This window comes from Megascapheus bottae, chromosome 11 (assembly GCF_031878675.1).
Source record: "Megascapheus bottae isolate mThoBot1 chromosome 11, mThoBot2.hap1, whole genome shotgun sequence".
In the NCBI taxonomy this organism is placed as follows: Eukaryota; Metazoa; Chordata; class Mammalia; order Rodentia; family Geomyidae; genus Megascapheus; species Megascapheus bottae.
Genome location: NC_143519.1, coordinates 9,667,809 through 9,687,570, shown reverse-complemented (window position 1 = coordinate 9,687,570; position 19,762 = coordinate 9,667,809). Strand labels below are relative to the sequence as shown.

General features: G+C 50.2%; 1 protein-coding gene across 1 annotated transcript in view; it reads right to left on the bottom strand.

Moving 5' to 3' along the window:
• The window catches only part of Stk24 (serine/threonine kinase 24), a 70,179-nt gene extending 51,004 nt beyond the window's left edge, over positions 1 to 19,175 (bottom strand). The window contains exon 1 of the mRNA XM_090341943.1: positions 18,837 to 19,175. Coding sequence (XP_090198069.1) covers positions 18,837 to 18,878 — 42 coding nt within the window. The 5' untranslated portion in view covers positions 18,879 to 19,175. The remainder of the gene's footprint in view (positions 1 to 18,836) is intronic.
• Between the last annotated feature and the right edge of the window lie 587 nt (positions 19,176 to 19,762).

Here is a 19,762-nt window from a genome sequence, read left to right as displayed (position 1 = left end):
CCATTAAATGTTTTCCTTTGTTTCAATAAACCCCAAGGTAACTGACCTTCCCAGGCACATTTCTGTTTGTCCAATATCTACTTTAGCAGTAAGGGTTGTTTTTGTTGTTGCTTTTTAACAACTCTTTAATTAAAGTAAACAAAAATATATTGTCATAAAACACACACACACACACACACACACTTAAGCTGAAGAGCTCAGAGACAGTGCCCAGGCCCAGAGTTCAAGCCCCATGACCCACCAAAAAAAAAAAAGGTGCCACTTTGCTTTTGCTGGGTGCAGTGGCTCATGACTGTAATCCTAGCTACTCAGGAGGCTGAGATCTGAGGACCAAGGTTCAAAACCAGCTAAGCACAAAAGAACCTGAGACTCTGACACTCTTATCTCCAATTAACCTCCAGAAAACCAGAAGTTGGGCTTGGCTCAAGAGTAGGACAGTAGCCTTGAGCTTAAGAGCTCAAGGACAGAGCGCAGGCTGAGTTCAAGCCCCATGACCCACCCCCACAAAAAAGAAAAGAAACCCCCACACCTCTCAAACCCAATTAGTTCCTGACACAAGGGCTCTAGAAGTCACTGTCTACCCCAGAGCACCTCCTTACTGTTTCTTTTCAGTGTTTTCTCAGTTGTACAAATGGCAACGGAAAGTAGTCAGGGCTAAACAGTGAGGCTGGGCCCAGCAGACCAGAGGGCAGAGGGCCAGCGCAGCCCAATACTGCTAGGGGCAGTGCTACACTGCCTGGCACATCGAACAGGACTGCCATGGAGACAGCCATGCACTTCACTGCGAGGTACTATCCAGTATTCATCACCCACATGCATCTGCTCCGGCACATCATGTACCATGCAAAGAAGCCTGGAGTTCACATGCTTCAGAGGGTCCTTCTGTGAGGCTAGGAAAGCCGGCACTCAATATAAACCAGCAGGTGGGAATCTACTGGCCTTTGCAGACTCAAGTGATGCTAATGCAATACAAGCTTAAAATAACCAGAAAGAGACTTCCAGCAAAGGGGGGTCAAATGAAAGCCACATGTACCAAAAGAGAAGAAAAGGCAGTCTAAACAAAACTAGCTGTAGCCCTAAGCCACAAACACCAAAGTTTCCAGATACAGTGAGATCTGAACCACCAAGGGAAGAACAGGGAAGAACCCTGATCTCGGGGCTTGTTCAGGGATAGCTGTGTGTGTGTGTGTGTGTGTGTGTGTGTGTGTGTGTGTGTGTGTGTGTGTGTGTGTGTGTGTGTGTGTGTGTGTGTGTGTGTGTGTGTGTGTGTCTGTGTCTGTGTCTGTGTGTCTGTGTGTGTCTGTGTACTCGGGGCTTGTTCAGGGATAGCTGCACGTGCGTACGTGCGCACGTGCGTGCGTGTGTGTGTGTGTGTGTGTGTACTCAGGCTGGGGTGCTGTTCTTAAGCTTTCTCAAGGCTAGCACTCTACCACTTGAGCCACAGCATCATTTCTGGCTTTTTCTGTGTACATGGTACAGAGGAATCAAACCCAAGGCTTCGTGCATGCTGCGCAAACACTCCACCACTAGACAACTCTCTCACCCTGGGGTTGCAGCTTTCAGATGCAGCTTTGCGAGAGGGCAGAACCAATCCGAGGCAGGCAAGGCGGAACCTCCACTCCCACTCCCACCCCCACACTCACTCTTCCAAAGTGGAGAGAATCTGCATGGAGGTTGACACACTGCTCCAGAGGGGTGGCGAGAAAACATGCAGACAGAAATCATTTCAGAATTATCAAGAGGTGGATCTTTCAGACAGTTCTCTCCACTCTCAAGAAACCAACCAAAATCTACATTGTCTTTTTGGATAAAATAAAATCCAAAACAAGTGTTAACTCAGCTAGAGATGAAGACATCAAAAAGCAGTACCAAACAAACATCACATGAAAGCAACAAAAATAAGAAACGCCGCTAGAAACCATGAAATGGGAACAGCAATCATCTGAAAAGCAAGAGAACTAAAACATATAAAAGTGACATGGAAACCCAGTGTCTCTCGCCTATAATCCTGGCTACTCAGGAGGGTGAGAGCAGAGGATCCTGGTTTGAAGCCAGCCTGAGCAGGAAAAATCCTCGAGACGCTTATCTCCAATTAACCACCGAAAAATTGGAAGGGAAGCTGTGGCTCAATTGGTAGTGCACTGCCTTGAATGAAAAGCTCAGTCAGCCCTACACCCGGAGTTCAAGAGATCAACATGTGTACATCCACACAACATCAGCAGGTGGAAACAAGCAAACAGCAAAACCACTTCAATGCAACAGATCAAGGATTCATGTCCAGAATATGAAGAGCTCAAAAAATTCAACAGCAAAAAATCAAATTAATAAACAAACAAGTGAACTGAATAACGAAGAAATATAGACGAAGAAATACAAATGGCTAATAGACACATGATGAGACATTCAGCATTGCTAAAGATAAAGGAAACAAGTCGAAATTATACGAGGATTCCAGCCAGGTGCTGGTGGCTCATGTCTGTAATCCTAACTACTCAAATGGCTGTGGTCTGAGGATTATAATCTGAAGCCAGCAGGAAAGTACCTGAGACATTTAGTTCTGATTAACCACCAAAAAAGCAGAGCTTTTTGTGGTCAAGTGCTAGCTTTGAGCCAAAATTCCATCTCACCCTTAAGAAGCATCATCATAAAAACCAACAGATGCTTGGGAAGATGCTATTGAAAAAGGAACCTCATACACTGCTGGAGGAAACACAAACTAGTATAACCACTCCTGAACCATATCCTCCTGTCTCTGTCTCTTCAGAGGTGGAATCTCAGACATAAGGATACTATACCCAACTTATTAATTTCTCATCTACTTTAAAAGCATGTGTACATAAATTCTGTATGTGTATATGGAGAACACAACTCTGAACTCTGAACTATACAGGCAGATGAGGCAGGAAGGCCTCAGGTTCCAGGCCAGCCTGGGTTACCTAGAAAGTTTAAGGCCAACTTATGCAATGTATTAAAACCTCAACTTCAAAAACAATTAAAAAATCATACAGGTACTAATTAACCTTGTTCTTACACAAACACTGGTGACCTTTCTCCTAGCCAGGCCCCTTCTGAGCGGGTGACATACTAGCTAAAAAAGAAACCGGTTTCAGGACTTTTCTCCTACATTGGAGACCCGCCAATACCAGGTAGGGGCAAAGACTGGCCAAGCACCCTCAACCCCCTTGCCACGGGACTTGATCTAAGGTTAGGGACACCAAGCAAGCCAGGCCAAGCAGCCCTTCCCTTGTCAGGTGCTAGAACACCTGACAAGAGTGCCTGTGCCTCCAGACCACACGGGGAAAGCCAGTACTCTCACTGGCTGGGGCACACAGCCTGGGAGACAGGGCTCTAGACACCTAGAGCCGGGAGTATCGAGTATCGTGTCACTCATCTGTCCTCCATGCCTGAGTCAGCACTGCTGTTTGTGCATACGCCAGAGGGCAGGGCTCCAAGCAGCTGACAGGCAGGAAGAGCCACGTGGACCCACCTGAAAGGTGGCTTCTTCCAGTCTCCCCCATCACAGTGCCACACCTATCCCCACCAGGCTAACAGCCATGATGACTAAGGAGCCCTTTGCTCCGACTCCTCCCTCAACTCCGGGAGCACGCATGCACTGGCAGTTCACACAGGTCACACGGGGTTCCTCATCTTGTCTTCTGAGTCAGCTAGTGGCCATGTTCCCGTCACCTGCACACAGACGCCAGAACACCAAAGCCTCGCCCTACCCAGTCACTGCTGCCCAGCGGATGGCACCTCAGCAGCAGCAAAACCGGCTCCTCCCTCTGCAACGCAGCCGCCCACTGCCAGCACCCACGGCTGGCCTCATTCCTCACCCCAAGCCTTCCCTGGAACGGCATCAAGGAAAGACCATCAAAACAGGGGAACTGGAAACAAATGGTTTCCCAGGAACTTCACACTAAGGAGTGAGCAGCTTCCCAAACCACACCTCTGCCCTGTCCTCCACGACCTCTTCAACTTCTTCCCCTCCTTTCCCTTTAGCCCAGAAAAACACAGTCCCCTGGACTTGTCCGCACCACGCCACTGCAAGTCTGTGCTTCTGACATCTCCTCTGTCTGCATGCCCTTGGCCTTTAAAAGAAGTCAGGTGTCATGTCCTTATTCTTCTCCTCACTGACACCTCTGGAGCCACCATGCCTTGTCTGTGCCTTTCATGAAAATGCTGGCTACACGAGGGTCTCTCCCCAAAGACGGGGCTAACCCCATCAGCAGCAGCAGATCCCTTCTTCAACCCTGAACACCCATCCAATCCAGCGTCACGCTATACACAGAGGTGATGAGTGAGCCCAACATACCCCTAACCCCTCCTCTTCCCTCCCTGCCTCCCACCAGGGGCCACTGCAGGAAGAATGAGGCTTCACTGGAACAGAAGGACCCTGCAGGCAACAAGCAACGCCACACAGCACAGAGAGCTCGAGCACTCTGGGCAGCATGGCCAGTTCCACACCAAGGAACACAAATAAATGAATCCCTTCCTCCTGTCCACCTCTCCCTTATACTGCTCAGCTTTCCCAGCCTAGAATCAAGGGCCTAAGTCAGGACTCCATTTCCTGAGGCTTCTCTAGCCTCTTCTCATGAACACGCATGCACAGCAAACCACACACACACACACACACACACACACACACACACACACACACACACACACACACACACACACACACAGTGGTACGGGCCCATGTCCTTTATCCAAGCTTCCAAAATTTAAATCTCTGAAAATCAACACTGCCTGAGACAGGATCTTCTCTGAAGCCATTTCACAGCACTCATCTACCCCCTCCTGAGCCTGCTGACTGACGTCAACTTCAGGAAACCCTCACCCACCGTGAGCCTCATACAAGGGGAAAAACCGTGTATGATGTATGCCATGAATCAGTGACCACTGCCTCACCACACAAAATGCATGCACTGGAATCCTGCTATAAAGCAAAATAGTCCTCTTTTGGAATAAATGTAAATTCAGAGCAGTAATTTTCAAGTCACTATTGTGACTTTTTAGAAAGTAAAAATAAAAATTGCTGAAATCTCTAAGGAAATGTGAGACCATATGATACAATTCTACGCAGAAAACAATAACAAATCTCTTACATTTATGACTGCAATTACAGAAAGATATATACACAAATGACTGAAACCTAAGCAAAATAATGACCAATGTATCAGAGTAGTGGGAAAGAAGACACATGCATTTGTTGTCAGCCAAGTTCCTGAGGGATGAGAGGTGGCTTATCCCACTCCTTTATTGTCTTCCAGTCCCCACTTCACATTACTTTGAATGGACTTTGCCCAGACAGCCGGTGGGCAGTGGGGCTGGCAGGCCCCAGCAGATAGCAAGGCCAGCCCTTCCGCTAGCTTCAAAGCCTCCCTATCACAAGTCCTCCAGCAAAAGGAATACGTTTATCCAGACAGAAGAGAATGCCAAACGCCGTTCTCAACCTTCAAAAAGCCTTGACAGTTATGAAGCACATATTAAAAACGGCCACATATACAAATACTGAGGCTTAAAATGTTTATCACCTGAAATAACTTTCCACTCCAATTACCTCTTAGAATACTAAATATAAACTTTGCCCTTCTTAGAAACAGAAAGAAGAAAAGTAGTTTCTGACAAGGAATGTCTGACTACTGACAAAGACAGACTACAGAGAAGAAAACAAGTGCACATGTACCTGAGAGAAAGCACCTGAGTGTGACTGCACCTGAGTGAGGCTCTCCAGACTCCCTCTCAAGACACTATTCCACCTCAACAGGAGCACATCCAAAAGGCAGAGGAAAGCACTCTTCCAGTCAAAACTTCTTTAAACCATGCGTGTCGTTTAAAATAAAATGCCAGCCCCCCACACGCCTGCTGCTGGCACAGAACAGAGAGAGAGAGAGGGGGGGGGGGTGAGTGAGTGTGTGTGTGTGTGTGTGTTCTGGGGTGTTGTGGGACCACTTAAGAGGTGTGTTCCCCCTCTATCAGTGCAGACCCCATCTGTACTTCAAGATGACATTAGAGAGGAAGGCATTTCAAATCAGCAGACGCCATAACAAAGAGCCCAGGCTCCACTCCCCCCTAACTCTGTAGTGGGTGGGTTACTCTTGTATTTGAAAGGGCACGTTCAAAAACACTTCCCAACTCCTCATGAAACCCAAGTAACTCTGACAAACCTCAAAAAATAAAGTCCTCCCTACTTCCACAAATTAAACACTCAAAGTCTGGTAAGAGTGAAGTCAAACCAATTCCATGAGGCTAGTAGATATATTATAGATTACTTCTGAAATGTTAATAAAGTCAATTATCTGCACATGAAAGCATAAAGCCCTAAACAATACAATCATTTGCTAGTAGTACACAGCCTTTAATTCTAGCTGCTCAAAATGCTGAAACCTGGAGGATCAAGGTTCAAAGCCAGCCTGGTAGAAAAATCCTTAAGATTGTATAATCCAAAAATAACCAAAAAAGCCAGGCTGAAGGCATGGTTCAAGTAGCAACATACCAGTCAAGCAAGTAATCAGAGTGAGAGGCCCTGTACTAGTTTAAAAAAAAAATAATCATAAAGTCCACTGATCTGGAGTATTATTCTCAGTTCAGAAATATACATACAGCAGACCTACAAAAATAGAGGTAAACACATTGCTAGTTAAGCATTGAAACACCACACTTCAAAAAGACCATCAGTTACAATGAAAGAGGCAGGCAGACCGAGGATATACACACTGACCCCATCAGTGACCAGCCCTGCCCCGGGATACAGCGGGGATGTGGCACAGAGCTCTGAAACACCTGGTAGAAACAGTCTGAAGCAGGAAGACATGGCCAAGGCTGGCAGCAAAGCAGGTACTCCTCCCAGCTGCTCTCCTCCAGCTGAGGAGTGCAGGCTTCCAGAGCCTTGGTGTCCCAGCAGGCCTTGCTGAGTGCTGCAGCACAAGGTCACTCCCCCAGACCCGCTCCTACAAGGCAAGGACCGCAAACTGCACAGATTATGTTTTCCAGTCTGGCACAAACGCAGCAAGGCCAAAGGCACATATACTTTTTCCAGTCGTGCAGCACAGGAAGCGGGGCAGAGCAGATGGAGAGAGAACTCCCCTACTGGCAGAACTGCTGAAGTAATCCCCTGCACTCCCACCGCTTTTTCTTTTTAAATTACCGCTCAGGATGTATTTGGGACAGGGATCCTGCACGAACACACCAAGAGAATGTGCAAACAATGCCTTGCTTCATCGGGGGTTTAACAACTTGGAATCTGTCCTGCTGAACATGTTTTCAAAGTTCTCCGTAGCAGTGCCTAAAATAGCGGCTGGCCAAGGCTCAGTTCCCGAGGTCTGACTATTTTTCCTTTGTGATCAGTGGCAGATAGCTGTATTTTTTTTTTTTTGGCAGTCCTGGGGTTTGAACTCAGGGCCTGAGAACTGTCTTTGGACTTTCTCAAGGCTGGCGTTCTACCCCTTGAGCCACAGCACCACTTCTGGCTTTTTCTATGTAGGTGGTACTGAGGAATTGAACCTGGGTCTTGGCGCATGCTAGGCAAGCACTCTACCACTAGGCAAAAATCCCAGCCCCCAAATAGCTGTAAATCTTGACCTGCCTGTTCTTAAGCAGGCAGCCACATCAAGGCTGCACCCCGGGCTCAGCCACACATCCTTTGAGTCTTTCATCTACTCCCGTCTCCTACCCTTAGGGCAGCAGAGACCACAAGGTCCCGTGGGAGGTCCCCAGCACCCGCACACCCCCTGGCAAGCTATCATATCTGCCACACATCCCTGCCCAAGTCCTGCCTGGCCACCAGGGTATTCAGTGGCCTGACTGCTGCGCCCCTTCCCCCACGCAGTTCCCATTCGGCTCCAGTCCACAGCTGGACGACCCAAAACATCATCAGATTCACTACCACACCCCAAGATCCAAAAGCAATCTGCAGAAAGGCCATGTTCAGTTCAAGCTAGGGAGGTGGAGGTCACTGGATGTTAGAAAAGCAAGCTTTAAAAAAAAAAATTGCCATTTATTTAGAGAGAAGAAATAAAAGAAAAAAAAAATCACATGATGAAGAGAACAGAGACGCAGAGCTCGTCCCACCTTCCCTTCCAGTGCAGGGCAGCCAAGGCCACCGGCCTGGGACTCGGTCCAGATACCTGGCCTTGACTCACTCACCCACCACTCACTCACCTACACACTGAAGACAGCTCTGCGCAAGCACGGTCTGTCCTAACAACCCCTCTGTGGTCAGAACAAAGGGTTTTTCCTTTAAAAAGAGACAAAAACGCGCCCACATGGAAAAGAGCAAGACGACCTTGGCTCTGAGATGCAGACCCCGGGAAGCAGGTGCGAAGGGATGGGACCGAGAGTGGTGTCTTGTCCCCTTCTACTCATACTGGGGAATCTACAAAGTAAAATCCACGGTAGAGAAGCTAACACACCACAGTGTGTGTCACCTTTGAGTCCTCTCTTCTCCAAGGCCTCCATCCACCATGAGAGGCATACCCTGACGCCCTTAGAAGCCGGTCAGAGGCCCATATCCAACACACAGGAAGAGACAGACTTGGAGAATCAAGCTTTCCAGCATACGGATTGGGGGGACACATTAGACCCATACTAGAAAATAAACTAGGGCCTGGAGAAAGTAGAGTGCGAACTTAGTTCATAGTACTGAACCAAACCCCGCCCCCCACAGGAACTCTCTGCACCAGGCATGCAGGCATGTACAGAGGCATCTGACGCCAGTGAGCCAGGCAGGGAGGACACCTGCCCGCCCCGTGCCACATCAGAGACACCGAAGACATGCTCTCCAGACAAGAATGGAAAAGCAGGGCTGTGAGCCGGGCAGTGACCATGTTACATGGCGCATTGTCCCTACACACATTCCTCCTCCATCAAACATTCAAGTGAAGGAAAAGGGGAGCTGGGCCTGGTGGCTCACGCCTGTAATCTTACCTACCCAGGAGGCACTAAAAAAACAAGTCCGAGGCTGGGAGTTTGGCCTAGTGGTAGAGTGCCTGCCTAGCATGCATGAAGACCCGGGTTCAATTCCTCAGTACCACATACATAGAAAAAAGACGGAAGTGGTGCTGAGGCTCAAGTGGTAGAGCTGTAACCTTGAGAAAGTCCAAGGACAGAGTTCATGCCCTGAGCTAAAGCCCACGACTGGCAAAAAAAAAAACAAGTCCATGAGACTCTTATCTCCAATTAATCACAAGAAAACTGGAAGTGGCGCAGTGGCTCAAATGGTAGGGCAGTAGGCTTGAGCGGAGGAGCTCAGGGACAATGAGGCCAGAGTTTAAGTTCCATGACTGATGCGCGCGTGCGAGTGCACACACACACGAAAAGGAGGGGCGGAGGTGGTCACTATGGTGCCTTAGTAGAAAGATCCAGTCAAGAGAGAACAGGCCAGAAGGTATACAGGGGACTCTGGGGAATGTCTGCAGGACTAGAGGGGGTGCAGTTCTGGGGATTCAGCAACCTCCAGCACATGACTGAGATGGAAGAGGAAATCCCCACTCCTTCTACACCTGGTCCCAAAGCAAGCCCAGTCTACTACTGCACAAGAACATAAGCTTCCTCAGGAAGAGGGGAAAATGACCAAGTCAAGTCTTGCCTGTCCAACAGGAATACCTAGTAGTCAACACTAAAGGCAAAAAGCCCATTGCAGACAACCACGGTGGCACAGGACTGTAATCCTAGCAGTCAGAGGCCAGAGTATCTTGGTTCAAGATCAGCATAGTGAGACCCTGTCTCAACAACAACAAAACCAAGTGTGGGGCTTTCCAATCCCCATGCAAAGGTATTAGTAGACACTCAAGGATGGTTTCTGTTACAAGAAAGAAAGAGAGAGAGAGAGAGAAAGAAAGAAAGAAGGGGGGAGGGAGGAGAGAGAGAGGGGGAGAGAGAGAAGGAGGGAGAGAGAGAGGGAGGGAGGGAAGGAGGGAAGGAGGGAGGGAGGGAGGGAGAGGGGAGAGAGAGAGAGAGAGAGAGAGAGAGAGAGAGAGAGAGAGAGAGAGAGAGAGAGAGAGAGATATCAAATCCAAAAACAAGTTTAGAAGGGGAAAAAAAAGCCTTGGAGAAACAGAATCATATCTGGTAGATAAAAGCAGATATTTCAAGCAAAGAACAGACTACTACAATAAAAAAGGAGCATTCCAAGAATCAAAAAGAGCTTAGAATTTAAAAATCAAGATCTCACATGAAATACAGACTAAAAGAGCTGATAAAGTTGAGACAACTACCCAGAAAGCCATGTGAAAATAACAACAAAGACACCAGAAAATAGTTTCACAGGGTGAGAATGGACCAGTCTCTAAGAAAGACTTTAGAAAGGGAAAACACAATACAGAAGCGAAGGAAGGGGAATCAAAGAAAATTCAACAAAAAAAAGACCAGAGCTGCACAAACCTGAGGACTGTCACCGAGGCTGAGCACAGCCCAGCACGTGCAGCAAGGCCAGAACGGCACTGTCCCCATGCTAGTGTCATGCAGAGCACAGGGAGCCATTCTCATCCTGCAGGCGTGCACAGGCCAGCACAAAGCCACCGGGAGGCTGCAGCACCCGGAACACTGCCTTCAGTTCTGGAGGCCCCCGAGGGGTGGCACACATGTACAACCCCAGCATTCCAGGGGGGTCATAGGTTCTGGGCTTCACATTACAACTCTATCTCAAAAAGGAAGAAGAGAAAAATTCTGGGGAGCTGGGATGTAGGTCAGTGGTAGAGGGCCTGCCCAGCATGTGAACAACTGTGTCGCATCCCCAACAGTGAACAATAAAAATTCTAAGAAAATAATGTTCATTAATGACTGTACACCACGTCAAAATACGGGTGAAAGGAGAAGGTAAAAACGAAGACGTGTGCGGTTCACAGGAGAACTGTGACACTTCCCACACAAGGGCAAAAAGGCAGGCAACAGTAGCGGGCGGGACGGGGAAGAAGACCGGACAGCCAGCCTGCGGTCCTGTCCACCGGCCCTGAGCACAGCTCAGCAGGCTTCTTCTCCTGGGAGGCCGCAGCAACAGCCTTCTGAGCCATCTCCTCAGCCACTGAGGGTCTGCTCTGTACACACCCACTCCAGATATCTGGAACGCAACCATGGCGGCTACTACAGCATTAGCACTCACCACAGACTGACCTAACCCAAGTTACCAGGCGACTCCACTGGGAGAGGAGGGCGGTCAGAACAGAACCAAATCCTCACCCACTGAGGGCAACGTCTACAGAGAACATCACAGCAATGTCTACACATTCTCCATCCACCAGGAGAGGCTGCCCTGGGGGAGGCCCAAGGGGAACAGGATGGAGCCAGGAAAGGCGACTGCTGTCCTTCTCAACACACATCTTACACAACCAACCCTTGCCATCTTCTTTTATAGAAAAACTACACAAGAAAGGGGGACAAAAACGCGAGAAGGGGTATCAATGTTCAAGAAGTAATGCACCCACTACACACACAACCACAACAACAACTATACAAAATCCTATAGGCGCTGGAAATAAAACAAAGGATGTGGACCCACAGGAACGAGTCCTTTCAAACCTTAGAGCCTACAATTCTTTTTCAAACAGGAAAGGAATTAATAGGCAGATAAACCTCCAGCCACATGGTAGGTACTTGGTCGTTGTTAGGTGTTGGCATAAAACAACACATTCCTACAATATATTTGGGAGCCATTCGGGTGCTGGAAAGAAATACCCTAAAAAAACACGAGATCCTGGGGGGAGGGACACAAAGAAGGGAGGTGTGAGCCAGCAGTGTCCTTCCCAGCATGTCCACTGCCTGGTAATCAGGGCCAAGGGGCATTTTAGACTATGTAACGAGCAAATGCAAGCCCTGCTTTGTTTGTTGTCCCTAATCTAAACCTCCCAAAACAAGAAGTAATGTACTACTGGCAACACCCAGGGCCTACGTGTCCTCCCACCCAAGACAAATGGCACCGAGATGTTTCAAACATTCCACTACAAAAACCTAAGTTATGAGAAATGAGGCCTACAGAACAGCCTGCCTCCAGTGGCTGCCACCGCAGCAGAGGGAGCATGCTTCTATTTCCTGCACTCACTGTGGCCACGCACAAGATTCCCTTAGTGATGACCACTCCATTGGAGGCCCGTGAAAAGCTTCAGGAGGGAGAGTTGGGTGGAGCCCACTTCCTGTAGGTATGAGTATTCCAGTGGGAAAATCTGAATCACAGGAAAAATTTGCCCAAGTAAAGAGCTGAGTGGCAAGGCAGGGTGAGACTCCTGGACTCAGGCATGGAGGGTGTGCCCTGTAAAATCAGTGTTCAACCCTCGGTAACAGTCCTACCGCATGTGGAGCCAATGGCTGAAAGGAACTCCCTTCAACCCATGGGGATGAGGCAGCACAACTACACCATCCTCTGATGGTGCGAAACCCATCTACAGGCACAGACAGCTACCATGTACCATCACATGCCCTCAGCCAACAGTGTCTAGCTAACCTAAGCCTTGTTTGAAGGACACAGGTTCTATGCTAGAACAATCATGTATCTGCCGTTAAGACTCAAATGCTCCAGACCCCTCCAAAGAATTAGTTCAGGTTAGCTATGTGCTTAGCTCATGCCAATACAGTCCAGGAAGAGAAGCCAGAGAGGCTTCATCTCAACAGAGTCTGGGATGGTGTCCTGTTATGCTAGTTACAACAGGAAGTAAAAAGTAGGTAGGTTATGATCCAGGCTCATACCTAGGCAGGAAAATAACTAGTGCAAAAAGGGCTGGAGGCACGGCTTAGCAGTGGGGCTCCTGTCCAACAAAACTGAATCCCAAGTTCAAATTTAAACCCTAGTAAACATAGAAGAAAAAAAGTTAACTCAAAAAAGAAAAACCAATGACTTACACCTATAATCCTACCTACTCAGGAGGCTGAGATCTGAGGTTGGCAGTTCAAAGCCAGCCCAGGCTGAAAAGTTCCCATTCAAAAACCCAAAGTGGTACTGTGGCTCAACTGACAGAGCCTTGATCACAAAGAGGCTCAGGGACAGCACCCAGGCCCTGAGTTCAAGCCCTACAACCAACAACAACAACAAATACTGGGCAGGGAGCATGGCCTACTTGGTAGAGTGCTTGTCTAGCATGCACCAGATTTAATTCCTTGGTGCCACATACACAGAAAAAGCTAGAAGTGGTGCTGTGGCTCAAGTGGAAGAGTGCTAGCAAAGCCCAAGGACAATGCTCAGGTCTTGCGTTCAAGCCCCAGGACTGGGGGGAAAAAAAACAAAAACAAAAACTCTTGCTGACAGCGCCTATGGCTCAAGCCTGTAATCCTAGGTTGTTATCTGCAGATCAAGGTTATAGACCAACCCAGGCAGAAAAGTCCTCAACACTCCATCCCCAACTAATCAGCAAAAAAAAAGCTGGGCCGGAAGCAAGGACCAAGTGGTAAAAACACCAGCCATGAGTAGAAAAAGGCAAGTGAAAACATAAGGCACTGAGTTGAGGTCCCAGCATCAGTACAGAAAGAAAAAAATACGACATCCTTCAACCAAAATAAAAACATTTCAGGACAGCGGATATGACTGACTCTGGGTAGAATGCTTGCCAAGCATGCCCCAAGACCACAGGTTCAATCCCCAACACTCTCTCTCTCTCAAGCATCTCTCAAGCAAAAGGAATCCTCACCATTACAAACCTGAGAGAGGTGTACTACAAAGTTCTAGTGAGAGAGAGACATCAACTTCCTAGTATCTCTCACAGCACAAGGCAACAGGCAAAGGCTGTCAATTAGCAAGGGGGAACATATCATGCTAAGACTCTACACTGTCCCCTGAGGTCAGATCATCTGGGTCTGTGAATCCTGTGTCACCTCAGCTGCCCAGGGACACCTGAGCTCCCCACCGTTCTCTCTGCTGGGCCTCTTTGGCCTCAAGTCCCCAAGGCCTTGTAAGACAGCCCTGCGTGTACTCCCAGAGCCCACCTACCCCTGAGAACACAGGAAGCCAAAAGAACAGAACAAAACTGCCCTGCCTCCTGCTGCCCAGACCCCAGCCCTCCCCGCCAGCCAGACGGCAGACCCCATCCCAGGCCTGTGCCCCACACCTGTCCAGCCACACACCGGCCATCCTCCACATAACACCCCTTGACAAGCAGCCAGGACCAACAGCCCAGACTCCTGGCCATCCATCACTGGCTCCCTTACAGCAGTGCTGCAAGACTGGGGCCATCAGTCAGTCTTTCTGCGGCGTACTCTCAGCCTCTGACCGCTCTCAATCCCACCTGGGACACTCAATCAACCCCAGGGGGCTGATGGCATCAAGGCAACTCCATAGGATTTCCCAAGGAAACAGCAATTAGGACACTTAGGAAATGTGATATGCAAGGTGGGGGATAGCACTTAAGTAGAATGACATGTAGTTGTCTTATTGAACTTCTCCTGACCTCCACATTGTCATTAAAGGTCGAAAGCTACCCCAAGTTGCAAGGACAAGAGGAAGGCTGTGGGCTGTCCCGTTTCAACTATGCCTCTCAATGGTCTATGCAGGCAAATAAGAGAGGTTCCTCAGTGTACAACCCTGAAACATTCTGAATTAACTCATGCCCCTGCTACATTTGTGACTTCTCTAACTGATGTGGTGTTTTAACAAACAACAACAACAACAACAAAAAGTATAGTTCACAAAATAGTAAGCAGTTTCATGTTGCAACCAGTTCCCTTCTACATTTTTTTTTTTTTTTTTTGCCAGTCCTGGGCATGAGCTCAGGGCCTGAGCACGGTCCCTGGATTTTCTCAAGGATAGGGCTCTACCACTTGAGCCACAGCACCACTTGTGGCTTTTTGCTATATATGTGGTACCGGGTCTTTGTGCATGCTAGGCAAGCACTCTACTACTAGGCCAAACTCCGGGCCCCTCCCTTCTACATTTAAAAGGCAATCCTACAGTGCTTCCCAAGTGCTAGGAAGCAGCCGTGTTCTCAAACTTGAGTTTCTGGACCTGTAAATTTTCTTACAAGACTCACATAAAAGCTAAAAGGTGGGCTGGACACCGATGGCTCATGCCTGTAATCCTAGATACTCGGGAGTCTGAAATCTGAGGATCGAAGTTCAAGCCAGCCAGAGCAGGAAAAAAATCTAATGACAATTTACCTCCAATTAACCACAAGAAAGCCAGAAGTGGAGCTGTGGCTCAAGTGGCAGGGCTGTAGCCTTGGATACAAAAGCTCAGTGACAGCACTCACACTTAGTTCAAGCCCCAGTACCAGCACACACAAAAAAGGGTGAAAGGTACTTGGCAAAATTCTGTACAATAAATTTATAACCACAATCAAATTATTTTTAAATTGGCTTGGAATGTGACTTAGTAGTAGAGTGCTTGCCTAGCATGCATGAAGCCCTGAGTTCAATTCCTCAGTACCACCTAAAAAAAAAAAAAAGCCGGAAATGGCACTGTGGCTCAAGTGATAAAGTTCTAGCCTTGAGCAAAAGAAGCTCAGGGACAGTAGTCAGGTCCTGAGTTCAAGCCCCAGGACTAGCAAAAAAAATAATTGTTTTTAAATCACAATTTATACAGACTCAAAGCCAGTTGTGAACCAGCCTTCAATTGAAGGCAGGCCTGGATATTCAGTGCACACAGGGAACCTTTGCAGGCACCAACTAACTAATTTCCTTCTATTTATTCAGTTACTACACTCAGTTCATTTCTTCTTTTCTCCTATGGTAATACAGAACTGGGAAGCAAAAGGGGAAAAAGAAAAAGATAAACTTTATTAAACATTCAACTGTACAGCTATCTAGAACTTCACAGTGGTGGTCAATAAAAGCCACTGATTGAATAAGTAAAACGTCCACTCTGTACTTCTTCATCCACTCTGTACTTCTTATTTAATTCTGGAATAAAATAACCTGTAATATTTGTCAAAGTAACCACAGAACACCCTATGTGACATGCTGAGGAGGAGAATGAGCTTCAACACAAGAAAGATCTATTTTTCCCATCACATAGTTTTGCCTCATAATGCAATCCTTTAACCTTGGGCCACTCAATTTAGTTTCTATAGCTTTAAAATGTTGTAATACCGGGCCGGGAGTTTGGCCTAGTGGTTAAAGTGCTTGCTTAGCATGCACGAAGACCTTGGTTCGATTCCTTGGTACCACATATATAGAAAAAGCCGGAAGTGGTGCTGAGGCTCAAGTGGTAGAGTTCTAGCCTTGAGAAAGTCCAAGGACAGGGCTCAGGCCCTGAGCTCAAGCCCAAGACTGGCAAAAAAAAAAAAAAAAAAAATGTTGTAATACCAATGCCTCAATAGGTACCAACCAGTAAGAAATCTGAAGACTAAACAGTCCTCCTCTGTAAGCTTAGGCCTCCTGAATTCACCAAACCTTTCGTCATTCCCAATCTTTATGCCAACTCCTTATAAGCCCTGGTCAGGAAACAAGGCAGGAGGGAGGGGCTTGAGACCCACAGCAGAGAGGATGCCTACTTCTCCAGCTTTACCCTGCCAGTCAAGGCCAGGTGTACCTTTAATTTAATCCTCACCACCAGCTCCTAGGAAGCCTCCCAAGGCAATTAACAACCAATTCCAAGTTGAAATTAAACGTGTTTGTTTTTCTTTTCTTTGAGGGAAGAAGGGGAAGGATGCTCCTCACCATGGCACACCAAAAAAATGTATCATCCAGCTTGTGAATATAAGCACAGGAATGACCATCAGAAGCTGGGTAACACTCTAAAGCTAGAACTGCTGCCAACTCTTGGTCTTTCCTATTGAGAAAAATGAATCATCTTTAGGGGGTGGGAGTTGGGCCTAGTGGTAGAGTGCTTGCCTAGCATATGTGAAGACTGGGTTTCAATTCTTCCCTACCACATACATAGAAAAGGCTGAAGTGGTGCGTGGCTCAAGTGGTAGAGTGACAGCCTTGAGAAAGCCCAGGACAGTGCTCAGGCCCTGAGTTCAAGGCCCAGGACTGGCAACCCCCCCCCCAAAAAAAGAAAACTATCATTTTCTACTATGGAGTATAAACGGGATTGTGACCTAGTGATAGTTCTTGCCTAGCATGTACGCTGGCCTGGGTAAACAAAGCTCCCCTGTCAAGAACACAGGTAGGACATAACCCAAGAGGCCAATCTGTTTCCCAAATTAAGAATTTGGACACTGTCTGATGCTGGTAGCCTGTAATCATAGTTACTCAGGAGGCTGAGATCTGAGGGCCATGTGTTCAAAGCCAGCCAGAGCAGAAAAGTCCGGAAGACTCTTACCTCCAGTTAACTACTAAAAAGCAGGAAGTAGAGAAATGGCTCAAGCAGTACAGTGCCGGTCTAGAGAGGAAAAAGCTAAGAAACAGCACCCAGGCTCTGAGTTCAAGCCCCAGTACTAGCACATAAAAGAAAAAGTGCAGAGACCAGAACTATCCAGCTACGAGGTAGTATTAATGTAGTCAGGGGGATACTTTAAATACTTTCTTCAGACAGCTTCACTGCCCACAGAGGCAAAGGCTCACTGCCACAGTGAGGTGGTTTTCACAATCCCATTAGTATGTTGTAATACTCCGTGTCTAAAGGAAATATTGATTTAAAAAAAAAAAAAGAAATTGTAAATGTTACAAGAGGTCCTCTTGCTCTGCTAGTTAAGAAGCAACGTTTCACCCAGTCCACCCTGACCACATTCATGTCTTTCTACACGGAAACCAAAGTGGGGGCTTTAAGAAATACCAAAAAGCCACTTGTGACTTTTGCCTTGTGGGAGCAGAAGTTTTCTAACTGCATGTTATAGATGTAAGTTGAGGATATTCTCCAACTCTACTCCCTATCACTTTCTTCTGATACTGATTTTATTATCCCTTGAGACGAACACACAGCACACCAGATACAGACTGAGAATCGTAGCTGCCATCAAAAACGGGTAACTTTGGGTTCCCTATTTTTCCAGATTTCACAGCCAAACAATGAAATCCAGTTTTCTTTCAGTGGGAGGAGAAAGGGAGTAAAAAAAAAAAAATCACTGGGCTTGGAGGTGGGGGGGGGTGTCAGACCTCCTAAGGCCAGGGCACCCCGCTTCTCAGCCTGGAGACAGGGACGGGGCGAGAGGAGCCTGTTGCCATCTGCAAGCGAACAGTCCACTCGGGTTTTTTTTTTTTGGTTGTTTTCTGAAAGTTCTTGAGTTCACTCGCTTAGCTCCACGGCTTGGGAAGAGCAAAAACTTTCATGGCAAACCCTGCGTCGTCATTTTGCCACCAAGTGAAGCGCTGGCCGAGGATGGCAGCGTTTATCTTTAAAGTCCGTCCCTAATGGCGAAAAAAATAATAATAAACTTTTCATACGTTCGCGTCCATGTGAAGTGCAACGTCCTTCCTCACCCCCTGCACCCCCCCTTAAAAATAAAAGTCAGCCACAGGCCAGGACGCCAGCCAGCATGCACGGGCGCCGCGCCGGCCCTCGGGTGGAACCGGGCGCCGGCGGCCGGGCCTGGGCGCGGGGCTCCGCGCGGGGCGCCGGGTCCCCGGGTCCCCTCCGCCCGCAGCCCGCCCTGCCCTGCCCTGCCCGGGCGACTCCGCCGAGGGGGCGACGACCCGGGGCGCCCCCCCGCCCGCGCGGGACTCGGGGGCCAGGCGGGGCCTCCAAGGGCATTGCTCCCTTCCCGTCTCCGGGGGCCGGGCGGGCGCCGGCAGCGGGAGTTGGGGCGCCGGCACCCCCACGTTCGGACCCAGGCCGCGGGCCCCACCACGCACGCTCGACCCCCCCCCCCGCCCCGAGACCCCAGGCGCCGGGGCCACGCAAAGCCGGGGGCCCCCCGGGGCCGGCGCCCCTCCCCGGCGCGACCCCGGAAGGGAGCGAGGGGGCGCCGTGTTTACAACCGCCAAGTTGCCGCTTCCGCCCGGCCGCGTCCCCGCGTCCCCGCGCCGGCCGCCCTGCCTACCTGCATGCCCGGCAGGCCCGACTGCACCGGAGAGTGGGCCATGGCCTCCGTCCGACAGCCGGGCCGCGGCGATCCGCGGGCGGCGGGGCGGGCGGGAGCCCGGGGCGGGCAGGGGCCCGAGGCCGCCGCACCCCGGCGGGCGGAGGCGGGGGCGGGAGCTCAGCGGCGGACGGCGGGCCGCGTCTCCATGCACCGCGCCCGGGGGTGAGGGGGGGCCTGCGAGGGGCGCCCGGGGAGCTGCGAGGGGCGCGGGGCCTCGCGCGAGCCGACACCGCTGCCGCTGCGCCCGCGGGGCTGAGCTGGGCTGGAGCCGGGCGGCTTGGGCCCGCGCGCGCGCGGTGGCCGCCTGGAGCCGGAGTGGGCGCGCACCGCCGGCCCAGCCCGCGCGAGCGCCGCGGCGCCCCGCCCCGCCCCGGCCCCCGCGCCGCCCCCGCGGCCCGGCCGGGGACCCCGCCCCGCGCTTCCGGGAGCGGTGGGGGAGGGAGAGGTCGCGGCCGCCCGGGCGCCCTAGGCCGCACGGAGCGCCGCCGCCGGCCGCTCGGCTCGGGTTCCGCGGCTCCCGCGAGCGCGAGCGCGGCGCCGGCGGGGGAAGGGGACCCTGGCGGGGCGGGGAGGGCTGGGGAAGGGGAAGAGGGACCTCGGCGGGGTGGAGAGGGCTGGGGGAGGGGACTTCGACGGGGCGGGGGGGGGGGGAGAGAAAGGGGGATCGGGGCGGGGTGGGGCAGGGGGAGGGGCCAAGCTTGGCCGCCCGCCCCTTGGGCCTCCCCAGCACCCCACTCCAGCCGTGCGGGGGTACCCCGGCCCCGGGGCCGCGCGCCCCGTCCTCGAGCCCCGCGGAAGGGGGCCTGTCGACCTCCCAGCGCCGGCCCGGGGCCACCCGAGGGGCCGGGCGGAGCTTCTGCAGCGGCCGGGGGGGAAGTTTGCCG